At 28.5% G+C, this 15,846-nt stretch overlaps 1 protein-coding gene across 3 annotated transcripts in view; it reads left to right on the plus strand.

The window, feature by feature from the left end:
- The window catches only part of LOC129913296 (lysosome membrane protein 2), a 92,614-nt gene that overhangs the window by 48,275 nt on the left and 28,493 nt on the right, over positions 1-15,846 (plus strand). For all 3 annotated transcript variants that reach the window (XM_055991891.1, XM_055991890.1, XM_055991889.1), the window contains exon 2: positions 724-934. In XM_055991891.1, coding sequence (XP_055847866.1) covers positions 898-934 — 37 coding nt within the window. In that variant the 5' untranslated portion in view covers positions 724-897. The remainder of the gene's footprint in view (positions 1-723; positions 935-15,846) is intronic.

Raw genomic sequence — 15,846 nt, forward strand, 5'->3', positions numbered from 1 at the left:
GGCCTCAATTTCCATATCAAATGCCAAGACATGCCATAGACAAAAACTAAACAAAAGAGCTGAGCAGAAAACTTGATAATTAAATTTTATTTATTTAACATGGACAAAGTAAAAAATTAAATAAAAAAAAAATTAAAATTATATTTTAATTAGTATTGATAAAAAAAAAAACTACCCATGTGCGGACCGTTCAGTGACCTACAACTATTAGATAATTCTGAAAAGCTTAAAAGTAAAATACCTACTTCATACATTTTTCTTATTTTTATCTAGTTGAATTTTTTATAGGGAGGAATGAATTACAAATGTGGTCAACTTAACTTTTTTTTCTATTCTGTCAAGATCAAGCACATAGAATTAAACTCAGGGCTCTATAATACACTTAATACAAACAAACATAACCTAGTTAGACGTTATTAGAAATGCATGGCTTCTAGTTTTTTTTTCTCATTCTCATTGAAAATTTAAATCAACTTCCTACTCACATTAATATTTATATTATTTTAATTTAATTTAATTGTCTTTTTTTAGCAGTAACAAGTGTTTTTTTTTCAATTTTGATTTATTTTTATCATTCAAAAATACTTGGTAGGGGTTCATAAGACTTTACGGTGGCCAAAGCAATTAGACAGCCAAAATAATATGTCAATCAAATATCAATGCTTGCATATTAATTTTATGTATTTTTCATTAATTTATCAATATTTTTTTTGTTATTTTCAGAACAGTGAGTTATCATTGAATCGATGTGGATGTCATTTGTTTTTGATGCCGCGAGGTGTATCAAAGTTTGAGAAAAAAAATCAAAAAGTGAATTTGTTCGCAAATTGTTAGTTGTCGTCTGGAGAGAGAAAAGCAAACAAAAAAAAGGAATACAATTTTTGGATATAATTCATCATGAAACTGCTGGGTTCTAATAAACGAAATAATATAAGTGAGTATTTTTATGCAAATCAAATAGTTTATAGTTTCCTGTGGTATTGACTCGATTCGGTTTAAAATTTTCCACTTCATTAAAAAGTTTAAAATGTGAGAACTATTAAAACTTTTCTGTAGTAATTGGGACAATTTAACATCGATATCATATAAGTGGATTAAAATTAGTTTGGATTAAATGTTTTTTCTGTTACATTCACAAACTAAAATATACTCTTGCCTGTAGACTTTTATTTTTCTTTGAAGTTGCAAAAGAAGTTACATAAGAAATCATAAAGATCCCGGACAACTTTTATTCATCTTGCAACCACCTGATATATCCACCATAAGCTCTAATAGCATTCTTTCCAATGCCTTACATGGAATGGGAAAAAGAGTTTCGTATTTAATAAAAAAAGAAAAAAAAAAAACTATCAACAAGAATGCAAGAGTATAGAAACACCTAAAACCAGATTGAAACTGGCATTTGAAAGCATGGTGGTAAGTCCAGTCTTACACTCTTGTTTGCTAGATAGTTGTTAGTGAATGTATCATGTTTGTAAACATTATAAACGCTCTGCATTTATGTATATTCATTCCACTTTTTTGCACCGCAAAAGATAAAGAAGTTTCGCAATTTTTGGGGACTTTTAGTTTAAAAACTACTTTGACGTTATGGCATTTAAATTAATCGTATGATTTTAAAAAGCGGTATTTATATTTAACAAAAAACCTGGATTGAATATCAATTTTATATAAGAGAAGATTGATACCCGTAGTTTTACACCCAATTGGTTATAAAAAGTGATTCATTTTTGTTTTGTTTTTATTTATATGATTTTTGTGACTTTTGTGTTGTACAGTTTTATGTTCTACAATAAAAATTTAGGAAGAGTGCCATTAGAATAAAAGTATAAACAAGGTCTTATATTATAACTTCCTCCACAACAGTAACCGAGACAATTCACTGTGAGGCATACTCATGGTAACTGAAACATTTGATAGCTTGAAAAGCCAAAGATCTGATAAAAGCCGCATAGGAAAATACTTAAACTATCGTTTTGTATAGAATTTGTATTCTTTCAGAGGCGTGACAGTTAAATTAGTTAGTTTTTTTTTGAGGATTTTAAATGTTATTTGGAATTAATTATTAAACTACAGTTTTACTCCAGCTTCTACTAGAATTCTTGTGTTTGAACAACAATTCGTTTAAATTGTTGTTTTTGGTTGAAAAAATAGATATTTTTTTGAAAGAATGAAAAATGTAAAATGCAAACGTTTTCTTTTCGGACGTCATATTCAATATATTTTTATGGTTTAAACTTTATGTTTAAACTTTTTAACCGGAACTTTAACTGTTTTTTTTTTTTAATGATTTCATTAATTTTAATGGGTTTTTTTTTAACTTTTATGTATAGATTTTTCCCAAAACTTCGCATAATTGCAATAACGTTTTCTAAAAGAAAAGTACAATTTTGAAAATTCAAAATTGTATCTTCATTATGAAGTGAACTGAGGTACCTCTATCCTATAATGCAATCCTTCGACTTTCCTGAGGTACTATTTTAGTTATATGTATTTTTAAAGTGTGAGTTGTCAAAAAGACTTTTTTCGTACTTGAAAGAAGAGGGTGATTCTTAAAATAAAAAAAAATGACTTTTGCAAAGCTAGGTTAGGTTAGAGTGGCTTTTGGGCAAAGACATGAATCACTTAGACCCTTATGGGTCCATTATGATACCACAAAAGACTAGCAAGTTTTTGACTTGCTAGTTATTCGATGACTTTGTAAGGTCTAAATTACAATTACTTACCTGCCATCAAACATTTTTTTTTTCATTTTTATTGATTGCAAAGAAAGTTTTGTTTGTATGAATATGAATACATATAAAACCATATTTTCAATACGAAAAAAGAATCAAACTGTTGTTTAGGGTGCTTCCCATAGAACAATGTTTTGTTAAGTTTTGCATTAAAAGAATTGATTTTCTTCAAGGAATTTTGTACACAAAGTCGGGATCATGACGTTATCTTGAACGAAAAAAATCTCGAAAATAAAATTTGTTATCTAGAATGTAAAAATCTCGAATGTACAAAAATTTCTAACGAACAAAAATCTCGAAAGACTAAGGGCGAAATTCATAGTCGTTACTCAAGTTAAGATTTTTCTCAACTTGAGCATTGACTTGAGAAAATATTTTTCTCAATCAAACTCACAATGAAATTTGACTGATTTGAGTAAACTGTCATCTAAAATAAATATTTTTTTAATAATTATTCGCTATCATTTTTTTCCTTTAATGTTAAATATCGTTAAATCGCGTCAAACACAAAATCAAATCGATACCGAATTATTAAAAAAATACATTTTTAGATGAGAGTTTACGTAAATTAGTCAAATTTCTTTGTGAGTTTGATTGAGAAAAATATTTTCTCAAGTCAATGCTCAAGTTAAGAAAAATCTTATCTTGAGTAACGACTATGAATTTCGCTCTAAATCTTGAAAAAAATCTCGAAAACAAAAATCGAATTTTAGATTTTTTTTCAACCTATGTATGTATTTAAAGATAGTTTAGACTCAAATAAAAGGCAATACATATTCACTTCTATAAACAAGATACTTTTCTTTCAAAATTGACTTATAAGAAAAAATTAATATTTAACAAATAAACAAAAAACAAATAAATAATTGTTTATAAACTAAATATCAAAACCAAACAAAAAAAATCAAGTTATAACTTAAGCTAGGTAGGGGAGAGTGGGGCAGTTTTGAACACGGGGCACATTTGAACGCTGCATATAAAATTTTAGCATATCAATCTTTTTTAGAAGTATTTCGATATTTGAACCCGTCAACACGATATCGATAAATGTCAATGACTTTCCATCGTTATCTCGGCTGACTTTCAGATTTATAGGTGGAAGGTGATTTTTATAGTGGTTTTGCATTATTTCAGTTTTTTAGTTGTAAGAGTTTAAAAAAAAATTGGTACGTGATTTCAAAACGCAATACAATTTTTGTTAATGGTCAATGAATTTTAAACTAATTGACGGTGAATTTTTGAATGAATATATTAATGTTAAATATTTATTCAACATTTTATGTCGTTGACACAGTTGGGGCAGTTTTGAGCAAATGGTGGGGCACTTTTGAACATAAGAGCCTATATTTTTAAAACATCAAAATTCAATATAAATAATTTGTTTAACTAACCAAATGTTCTTTAAAATCGAAGTTCAATGTTTCTGTTTAATGTTAGTAAACTTTACAGATCAAGAAATCGAACATATTTCGTTCAAGCAGCTTCCAGAGCAAAAAGTGTTCAAATGTGCCCCACTCTGCCCTGTAACAAAAACTTGTGAATGTATTTTAAAGACTTGAGTTGTACGCAAGACTCTAAAGCTATCCAACATAGCTCCTTTCTTCCTTTATTTTTGTAACAATTTCATTAATTATGTATTAACCTATGCAATCACGTCGTGATAACAAACGATCTCAAGCAACACTAAATTCATTTACCTTGTGTCCAAATGACGAAATTTGTGTGCGATTCGCTTATTTCAACGTTTGCCCTCTATAGTACCTATCAACAGAAAAAGAAATATAACAACCATTAAAATTAAAACGATCCTTTGATGATGATCTGGGTCCTGTTTTTTTTTTTAATTGAATATAATGTTTGCTATTTTCGACTTTTTTTTGTTATTTTTTGTGTTTTCGTCTATAACTTGAAAAGGAAGCCGAATATGAAAATTTTTATTAAGTAATTTTTTGTAGATAATAATTACATTTTCTTTCGATATGTTTGTATCCTTTGAAAAAAAAATTAAAAAATTAAAATATAGTAAAAAACTAATGGAAAACTATTCGAAAAAGAGAAAAACATTTTTGGTGTTTTTACATTTTTGGTATTTTTACTAAATAGTCTATTTTTATCCTTTAAGCATTTATTGATATTGAACATGTAACGGAGAAAAGAAAATACTTTATCTTTCAACATAATGGTAACAAATATTGAATACGGCTAAAATTGGATAAAATATGGACTTTCAAAATATACTGTTTTTGGTCTCTTTGAGCCATTTTTCTTAAGAATCAAATTCTCATAAACTATTTTTCATAAAATTAAATAAGAAAAAATATGTTTTTATTTATATTTCTTTTTCAAGTTTCAGCATATAAAAAATATTCACCTTCAGTTTTGAAGATTATTGACCTTCCATCTTTCGGAATTTAATGCACATTTAAATCTCTTAAATATTAACATAATCTATCAATTCAATATAATACCCAAAAATACAACTTAAATATATCTTTTCAAATTGACCTCTTCTGTATAGACAATCCCACGTTTTTATTCAATAAATCTATTATTCACCCACATTTTGTGTGTGTCAATTGCAGTCCTACATTTCAACTATGCATCTACACAAAATACCGATAAGTTGTCAAACAAACTTTTTTTTTGTTTTTGTTCGTAAACTCTAAATATTTCATCACTAAAGTTTCCTTATTTATCTTTTACAATCCACCCTCTGACTATCCATCAAAATGAAAACAAGATAAAAATAAAAAAAAACAAAAGACAAAACCACACATTTTTGATACAATTTAATGAATGACTAATTTATTATTTCCCCAAAAATAGAAGCTGTACCTTGGTTAAACTTAACTACACAAAACTGATCCATTAGCATGACAACAAATCCAGCATAAAGTTCATAAATATATTACACAACTATGTGTGTGATCAAAATGTATGGATAATTTGTGATACATTCGTCGCATATACAACACTGGTACCACACCACACCTCGTAAAAATCTCAAGTATAACTTTGTTATTCTTGTATACAACAACATTCGGCTTTGACACTGAACTTGATGAATGTGGCTACACAACACAGCTCTTTTCAGAAAAAAAAAAAAAAAAAAATAATAACCAAACTGGCATCAAGCTTTTAGGTCAGACGAGAGAGAGAGACTGCAGTAGAGAGAGTTTCCAGAGTTAAAGGCAACACCTTCACATACTCTGTCCATCAGTAACTGCCACAACACCAATGCCTTGCTTGCATCACTCTTGCCTTAAGTAGTTCTTAAAGCAATTTGGAATCTTGGCTAAAGTGTTTTTCATCATGTCATCGTGATGATGATAAAAGTAGTAGATTACGAGTATGTGTAGTGTGGAAGCTATTAAATCTGATGATATTTTTCCTGACGTGACATTGGAACGTTGAATCAGAAATTTTGTTCATGGGATGTTAGTCACTCGAAAAATGTCCTTAATCCTTTTGGACAAATTTCAATTTTGGTAAAATTGAGAAATACCGAAAATCTATTACAATTAAGGTTTCCTCACATTTGACTCTGATAAATGGGAACAAGTTCAAATCATGAGGAATTTATTTCTTTTCAAAACCTTTAAGAAAATCAATAACTTTGTAAACTTACCTTTAAATACATTAACCTATTAAACTTTTAGAACCTTGCACAGCGCTTGTCTTATCTTTTTTTATATTTTTTCATAGGTAATTATAATTTATTCAATTAGTTACATTTAATTTATTAATCAAATTAAAATGTAAACTCGATTTGAATAAAGCTAACACACGTCTATAAGTGTGTCTTTACAAATATAATCTCTGTACAAATCAGATTATATTTATTTTTGCATTTTAAAACAATTTAGGAATTTAATTAACCAACCAAACATTGATTGCACCTCATTTATATTATATAAAATCGAGCAAAAACGAAACGAAACACAACCGTCACATTACTTTAAATCGAATATTCATTTTCATTCACCTCACGGTATAATCGATTTTAACCACGTTCCAGGCTTAAAATGTATAAGCACCTACACAAATGTTGTGTGGGTATACACGAATAAATAAAACGCAGAATCCTTTAATGTCGATTGAGTTTAATTATAAAACAATTTTGTTGTTTTCCGTAAATTTTTTTTTCTGTTTTAATTCACAAAATATTATTTCCGATTTGAATACGTACCCATCAACGCCTGCTGAGTGAGAAGATAGATTTTTCCCAAAATGAACCTGTTCGATATGGTTTTGGTTTCATTTGAGTTTTTTAAGGTTCTTTTTTTAGAAAAAAGTTATTTTATATTCAATGTTTAGAAATACGTTTTTAAACGATTTAGGTAGGTTTTTATTTTGTATGAATGTACATAGACAATGTTTTATTGGTTAGGAGACCGTTTAAAACTGAGTTAAAATTAAAATAAAATATATTTTAATTAGCTAGGTATTGATTTGGATATGTCTTTGCTGTTCAATGAAAACTCCCTAAGTCCCATTTTTTTCACTCGGAGTTGAACATAACTTGAGAATTTTTATATTAAAAATTCTCAAGTTTTGTTCAACTCCGAGTGAAAAAAATGGCCCTAAGTCCATTTCGACTTCAATTACATTTTCCAAGTTAACCAATAACGGAAGCATTTTTTTTCAATTGTAACAAAACAATTATTTTACCGAAATGTTAATTAAATAATTTTTAGATTTTTAACATTGGATATTTAAATAATTTTAAAAAATAATGCATACAAGAAAAATTAGAAAATAATTGAAACGAATGTTATTTAATTGTTTTTTTTTTTTTTTTTGTTTTTATTGAAAAAAGGTTACGCATACGCCTCAGTGTCTCACAACTCGTTCGATTTAAAACTTCGATTTATAACTTGAAATATATGTATGACATACAACTTGACGATTTTGGCGGCCTCAGATAAAGTGTATCAACTTATTTTTAAATGACTAATAGTAAGGAAATCTGTTTAATTGGTTTCAAAAATGTGTAAAAATCATTTAGACTGTGACTGCCTAAATTGTGAATATTTTTAACGAATGATTTGATCACGTTTGAACTCTTATTGTATTGAGGACATGTTCATGTCAACAATGCATACAACGTATTCTCCTTAAATTGTTCTAATAAAACAAAATATAAAAAGTTTAAAAAGTGTATGATTTCAAATCAAATCTTGGTACTATCAAAGTGTCGTTGCTACAACAGATATATTGAATATATTATTTGTTTCTCTATAAACTATAAATTTTCGCTGTAATTTTAGTTTGATTTAACTATAATGCGCATCTTACGAACTTGCTCTTTGAGTTCAAGCTGTTTAAATTTTGAAAACTTTGGTCCTGTTGGATGTTGTCACAACCTGGAAGCAAAACTCACGAAAAACGCAAAACGCACCCTTAACTTGGTCCAAACTGAAGAATTTTCGATGCACTTACCTTTCGCTAATGTTATACCAATAACCCCAAAGTTATATGATTGGCAAATAAAGTGCTTCCCTTAAAGTTTTACTACAGAGAGTTTTGGTTGTTTCATTTTAGAGATTTTTGAGAGTTTTCGGAGTGCATTTGGTTCTTCGAGCGATGAAACGAAAAAGCGATGTTTTTACAGATAGATAAATGAAATTTATACTGTACATTGGTAATAGAATGAACTATAAATTTACAAAATTTCATATCCAAAATCCTAAAAAAACGGTGAAAAGATGTTCTTTTTTTAAACACGTTATATCTTTTGATCTAGCACACATAAATATTTGATTTAACTTTAATACGCATGCTAATAATATGACCTTTCATTTGATATATCACACATAACGGTATGTGTTCTACAAATTACACAATCTTAAATTGAAAAACTTGAAAAATAATTCAAAACACCTGTGGAGATCTGTTGCCGATGACCATCCACCAGTGTAGGAAGTGCCGTAATCTCAGTTTAAAATTTCGACTTGGTTGGCTTTAAAAAATGCTTACTTATTTTGTAGGCATCGTAGAAATCATATAAGAGATGCAATTATAAGCTTTTAAGGTGATATAAAATGAATTATACTTGTAAGTTGTCATTTAAAAAAATGGATTTAAAGGTTAAAAAAATTAGATTTTTTCGATTTTTTTTTTTTTTAAGAATTTCATAGGTACATGATTTTTTTTTCTCAGCCTGTGTAAATGGTAGGTATTCCTATTCTAATAAGGCAAGGAGAGCTAATTTTGGCTGACGATTTTCAGTATTCAATGCTCTGAATTAGGTTTTGTATACCAATGAACACTTAGATGCGATTCTCGAATGGTTTAACAAGTGAAGTCTTATTCTAAGCCTTATAAAAAGAAAAATGAGTATAACAAGAAAAATGATTTAATTTTAGTATTTTTTTTTAACCCAACCTGATTGTTTCCTTTGGATTTTTTTGTGTGAGTTAATAAAAGAGCAATAGATTTTTCTAGACTTCTTAAAAGATCTCTAGTTTAAATTAAAAAAAAAAAACAAAATATTTTATTACTAGTTTTGTATTTAAATTAAAATTAATGTATTTTTATATTGCATAGTAGAAACCATCATTCATATCCTGTTCTATTTTATTTATTAACAAGTTTATTTCATAGCTGACATCATTTCTTTCGAAGGGACCATAAATTAGCATTGCAATTAGTGATGGGAACTATCGAATGATTTGAACTATCGATAGTTAGTAATTGAATGATTTTAACTATCGAATAGTACATTCATTCATTCATTTATTTATTCGAATAAAAACTATCGGATAAAACTATCGAATAAAAACTATCGAATAAACTATCAAATAAACTATCGAATAAACTATCGAATAAACTATCGATAGTTTGATAGTTTTTATTCGATAGTTCCCATCACTAATTGCAATCATTTCATAAAATGATGATTGGAGCAATAAATATTTTTAGTAAAAATTCATTGCTTTTTGATACATAATTTTGTCCCAAAATTAATGGTTCGAACGAAAAAAAAAAAAATGTTTAATGTTAATTGATGAAAACAGAACTTTTCCACATCAATATTAACCTATAGATAGATATAGTATCTATTCTACGCATTTTCAGTTTGAGTTTGTTATCAAACCTTGCCAAAAATAGATCCCTTATTCACTGTCAAGTCCTAAATAATTCCATCGTCTGAGGTTATTAAACTATTTATTTCGTTTCTTCCATATAAATAATAAATACCCTTATAACGATTATTGCTGCGGAAAATTTCAAATCAATTTATATAGAAACTTTTATTACAAATGTGTTTGATATCCTCTTGGCAACATTGCGTTGCCATTTAATGATGTTCTACACAATTGATTCCTACTTCCGACCGGATATATGTTTAAGAATGCTCATCATTAGAAAAGTACTCGTATCATTTTGTAGAAAACAAAAACAAACAAAAAAAAAAAATAAATAAAAATGTCTATCCTCTCAATCGTTTGTAATGAGTTTTTGGTTTAAGAAGAAAAACAATTCAATTATGGGATCACACGAGTTTCCGTATACAATTCGTTTTCTTAACAATTCTCATTAACCCCCACTGGATAGCCCAGGTTAATGACAATAGTTGAACTTGAAGAATTGCTTAAGTTAATTGTTAAACTTCGGTGAAGTGTGTTTACAAATTAAATATATATAAAATTTTCTGTGTTGGTATAGAAACGGACTGTGATATCTACATTACAATGTTTCTAAAGTTGATATTCTAAAGGGTGTAAAGTGACAATAAACAGTTTACTTCTAGTTATATAAATAATAGCTTTATTATACTTGATTGATTGTTCTAAAATAATTTATAAATTTTATAAGAAACTCACGTTTTTCAAAAATGTGTCACAAAAACAAATAAATTAAATCTATTTCAAGTAGGTTGGTATACCCTACGTCACTAATTATATTTATTTTAAACTTATTTTTAATGAAATTGCATCAAAGAGTTTTATTCATTTTCAATTGCTAATAAAGATGATCAAATCAAACAAATTAATTTAAGGGGCTCGGGTTATTGACAAAATATAAACAAAACTATTTGCATTCTGGTGTTAGGGTAGATCAAGATTAAAAATAATGATTCTGATAAACTATGCTTATATACACTAGGGATTAAGGTAAAGTGTTTTGTATAACTTTTCAATGCTTTTCATTTAACAACTAAAAAAAACACATTAAACTACATCACAGGTAGTTTTTTTTTTTTTATCTAAAACTAAAAATCAACGACATTGGTAGTGTGTATGCTAGTTAGAATGATTTTTTTCCCCATGATTCTTTCAGGCTTTTAGTGATTTCTCATAGCATATTTATAGCTTTTAAGAAGTAAGACACTGACTAAAATCTGAAGGTGTTGAAATTGACTTTCTGAAGATAGTACGAAATAGTTTTTACAGTAGGTAAATAAGTATTTGTATCTTTTTCCGACGAAAAAGTCTTGATAAAAATAGTAATGTGTATTTTTTAAACTTTTTTTTTCCAAATTTTGACTTTGAAGTTGATTATTTAGAGAAAAATTAATTGATATAATTTGATTTAAAAACTGAAATTAAGTGTACAATTCTGGCTTTTGAAAAAGGTATCGTTCATAACTGTAAGTGTTGCCGTTGTTTTTTAATAATTTTTTTTTGTATTTTACGTGATATTTTCGAAAATTGCCCCTCCCGTCTAAACTGGGGGAGATAGACCCCTCCCTCCTATAATAAAATATGATTGTATTGAATCACTCTATAAAATACCGATATCAATTCTTGTCGCCTAAGTTATCGTACTCGCGCCCAGGATTTTTCTAGTAGTGACGTTAACCGTATTTTAATTTAAAAATTAAATTTTTGAATACGTTCCTTAAATTCTGTCCACATTATAGTCGGTACAAATTAAAAACATGAAATTAATAAAAATATTTCAAGTTCATTAAGCTTTTTTTTTAAAGAAATATTTTGATTAGTCAAAAAATTATTATTATTAATAAAAAATTATTACTAAAAATTACAACAACGCCATATTTAAATTATCTGAATTTTTTTTAAAACTAAAAATGCAGTTTGCTTAAAATTACTTAGATCAATGCCACTTGTTTGCAAAGAGATACTCTTTTACTCTTTTTTGGTTTTGCTGATTCTTAATATGAAGATATTCCAGTTAGAACAACATCTATTTTTCATACCTCTAAATTGTTGGAGTGGTCCAGCCAAATTTTTTTATATCTTTTTGGAACGGTCTTAACAAAATTTAGTGTGTCGGTTAGGCCTGAGAATCGGCCAACATGAATTTTCATACCTACCATAAAATGGTTAGGGTGGTCCAAGCAAAAAATTTTCTATAGGAACGATTTTTATGAAATTTTGGTGGGTATATTGGGTAAGTCTAAGTATCGGCCAACAACTATTTTCATACCACTAAATGGTTAGGGTGGTCCACTGAAAATGTTGTTTTTAATTTTTTTTTATATGAAATTTTGTGTGCATGTGCTAAGTCTGCGAATCTACAAAGATTTATTTTCATAAAACTAAATGCTACGTGACAGTATTTTAATTACAAATTTTCGTCTTAGAAAAAAAAAACAACTGATTTTGACTGCTCATTTCATCATTGAAAAATTTTATTATTTGTGGAAATAAGATTTTCAAGATATAAATATATTAATCAGAAATGGACTTAATTAAAATGGGACTGCACTAGAAGCTTTTTATACTATGATCTGTCCTTTCCGTTAAGCCTGAAAATATCAATCTTGATAATCCGATCAAAAGCACTCAAAAAACATTCTTTTTATTTATAAAGACCTATATTTGTTGTTGTGACCCGATTTTTTTTAAAGATTGACACACTCCAAAATTGAAAGTAAAAAGCAGAAAAGGCGCAACGAAGTCCGCCGGGTCAGCTAGTAAGTATATAAGAGTCCGAAAACTTAGAACACTTACTGGCCCAGAACCATAAATAACATTACCAACAATCGGGATTACCAGATCTTACTCAGAAAAAGATCTACAGAAACGAATAGATTACCGGACTAGAAAACATGCTTAGTTTTTTTTGGTATAGACGATGTTAAAAAAATTTAGGTATAGCTTAATCGAGTCAATCAAAAAGGTCATTGGTTTTCAAAACATTATTATTTGTGAATCTTTTGAAAACCTTTTTTGGTCCTTGGCTTAATAATTTGAATTGAAAAAAAAAAAATTCATTTATAAAAAGTGGGAAACCGACGAAGTTACGAATACCAGAGTTACGGGCGACAGAGTTACGAGCGTCAAAGTTACGCGAAATCGAAGTTACGAAAAACTAGAGTTACGAATTCTAAAGTTATGTTAAGCTATGACATGTGATTTTTGGGTTGGCAACAATTGCGAGGAACGATATAGAATTATGGAAATACAAAAATGTTACTCATACGCCACGATATCCCTAAAGATCTAAAAATTATAGAACAATAGAGCTATACAGACACATTTATTTTTCGCAAATTGACTAAAAAGACTTTATCACTAAAGAACATTTATTTGTGCATGTTGCTATTAAATTTTTTTCCTTTCATATAAATATACCGAGCATGGTAGTAACAATTAAGGATATAAATCTATGAGTATTTTGAAGGACATAAATAACATCAGTTACAAACAAAAAAAAAACAACAAAAAACAAAAAAAAAAAGATTAACCGAAATTATTTTCAATTTATGACCCAAGGACACTCAATTATTTTCAAGAACTTTATGTCAATCTTTCCTTTTACCTTGATAGTTATGATTTTCAATTAAGATTTATCTTCTGATTGCATGCAAACTTAAAAAAAAAAAAATAAACATCAGCTGCATTGCATCATATTTCTTGCACTACCTCAACCTTCAATTTATAATAACTTTTGTACTATATTTTCCACTTCAAAATAAATCAAAATCATTCATGTGAAAGTAAATTGCATCAATTACGTTCGTTTTTCCACCAAAAAAACACAATAATACGTGATGAATGATGACAATTATCATTTGCCACCAAATAACGTCACGTAGGTACTCGATATCAAAAAAACACATTAAAGTCAGAGAATATTTATGTCAAGTTCAACTCTTAATCATATCCATTTTACTCTACTTCTACCATTCACCGCAGAATTTTTATTTATCCTTTTTGATCGGATAACACGAAATCCATGGAAAAATCAAGTCTCCTTCAAGCCAACCACACAATTCTTCGGAACGAACACGAACTTGTGTCTGATTTTCAGAACATGTGCCAATATGCTGGTTATGCAAGATCAGATCCAACGATATACGAGAGTACTTACAATAACTTGTCTGGTTAAACGGAAACTGTCTTACATTCTACAATACCCGGCTACCGGTCATGACGTGTACACCATCTAGAGACTTTAGAAGAAAAAAAAAGATTTACTATACCGTCATTTAAAAGCTGAGTTATGCGCGGTCTTATCGAAAAGACCAAAAAACCTGTTGAAGACCATGACAAAACGTGCTTCCATCGACCGAGTTCCAAAAAAGAGATCATCAAAAAAGATTTTTAGTTAAGTTCAGTGCCTCTTAAGGTCAAACACTCAGCTGCTGCTAGTTTCCGTCTTCAGATTTTTGTTTGTATTTTATTTTCGTTTCAATGTTTACATGAATCTCATTTTGTCCGGCCAGATATTGTTTGTCATTAACTTATGGCCGAAGAGGTGTGACAAGCTAGTATGCTATCGACCATGATGTCGTCGGTCGCGCCGTCGCGTCATGCTAACTCGTATGATGTAGGAAAATCGAACTAGAAGATCGGCTCGATTGGTGTGGTAACCTTGTTCTTTTTTTTTTTTCTGTTCAAAGTCGTCAGAAGAGTGCGTGTGTTGCCATGAATTGGTTAAAATTTAGCTGCAATTTATAACCAACACAACAAAACACATAAACGGAAATGCAAATTTTGAAAGATGTTAGAATATTTAAAAAAAAATTTTGGTTGGGAAGTCTTGAGAGTTTTGGGGCTTCAACGAAAAAAGTTGATTAAACTTTGATTTAAGACTGGTTAAGCATTATTATACCGGTTTTTAGAACTTTTAAGTCTGAAAACTGAATCTTAAAAAAGTATGCTTATGGCAACTCTGTTGTTTTGTTGAAATCAAAAGTAAAGGGCATCTCATCTCTCACCTTAAAGATACATAAAATATTAAAAACATTTTTTTTTGATATCGTGACGTGAGGCAAAGACATATTTTTTTTTTGTTGATATGATGATGCTGCGAGGGTCATTAAAAATAGTGCGCCCTTTTAAGGCCAAGGTTGTAGAGTAGACCGATGATATCAATTTGTTTTTCGTTGTTTGCTTTTTTGTATTCTTTTTGCACTTTTGATCACTTTTTTGATGAGATTTGATGCTATTTTTATTTATGAAACTATGTCATTACCTTTGGGATGAATAGCACCTTATAGGTCTCAGAGGTTAAGCTTAGCTGACAAACTTGGAATGTTTTGTTCTATCAATCATTTATCATATTATGTGTGTTTTTGTGATTCATATTTTACTACAAAATGCAATCAGAGGGAATCTTTTAAAAAGACAAATAGCAAAAATAAGTAGATATCTTTTTAGTAAACAAGATGATGATGCTGATAGATTGTAAAATATATATATTTTTTTGTTGGTATGTATCTTTTACCATTATTACCTAAGTATCTGGTGTTTTTATTAGTTTTTTTTGTCATAGAAATAGTGATATGTGAAGAATTAAACAATTTCAGCACGAACATTTGTGGTGAGCAACAATAAAAGCAGGATGAATAGTAAGTTTTATTTTTATTATAAATATTTTATAATTAATGGTAATTATGCGGACAAAATGTGTTGGTTAATGAGGTATTTTCCATAGGAAAATTCAGATAATCTTTACATAAATAGAATATGATTGGCGTTAATGAGTAGAGTTTTTTTTTTAGATTTTGATCTTGTCTCTATACTAACTTTTTAATATGAATTTGACAAATATAATAATTGGAGTCAATGGTTTTAAGAAATGAAAGATGAATAAATTTGCATTACTCATATAGTTTTATCTGTCTGATATGTTATCTTTTGATAACTGATGATGAGTTAATTAGCCGTATTATTTGATATCTACTGAA

This window comes from Episyrphus balteatus, chromosome 3 (genome assembly GCF_945859705.1).
Source record: "Episyrphus balteatus chromosome 3, idEpiBalt1.1, whole genome shotgun sequence".
In the NCBI taxonomy this organism is placed as follows: Eukaryota; Metazoa; Arthropoda; class Insecta; order Diptera; family Syrphidae; genus Episyrphus; species Episyrphus balteatus.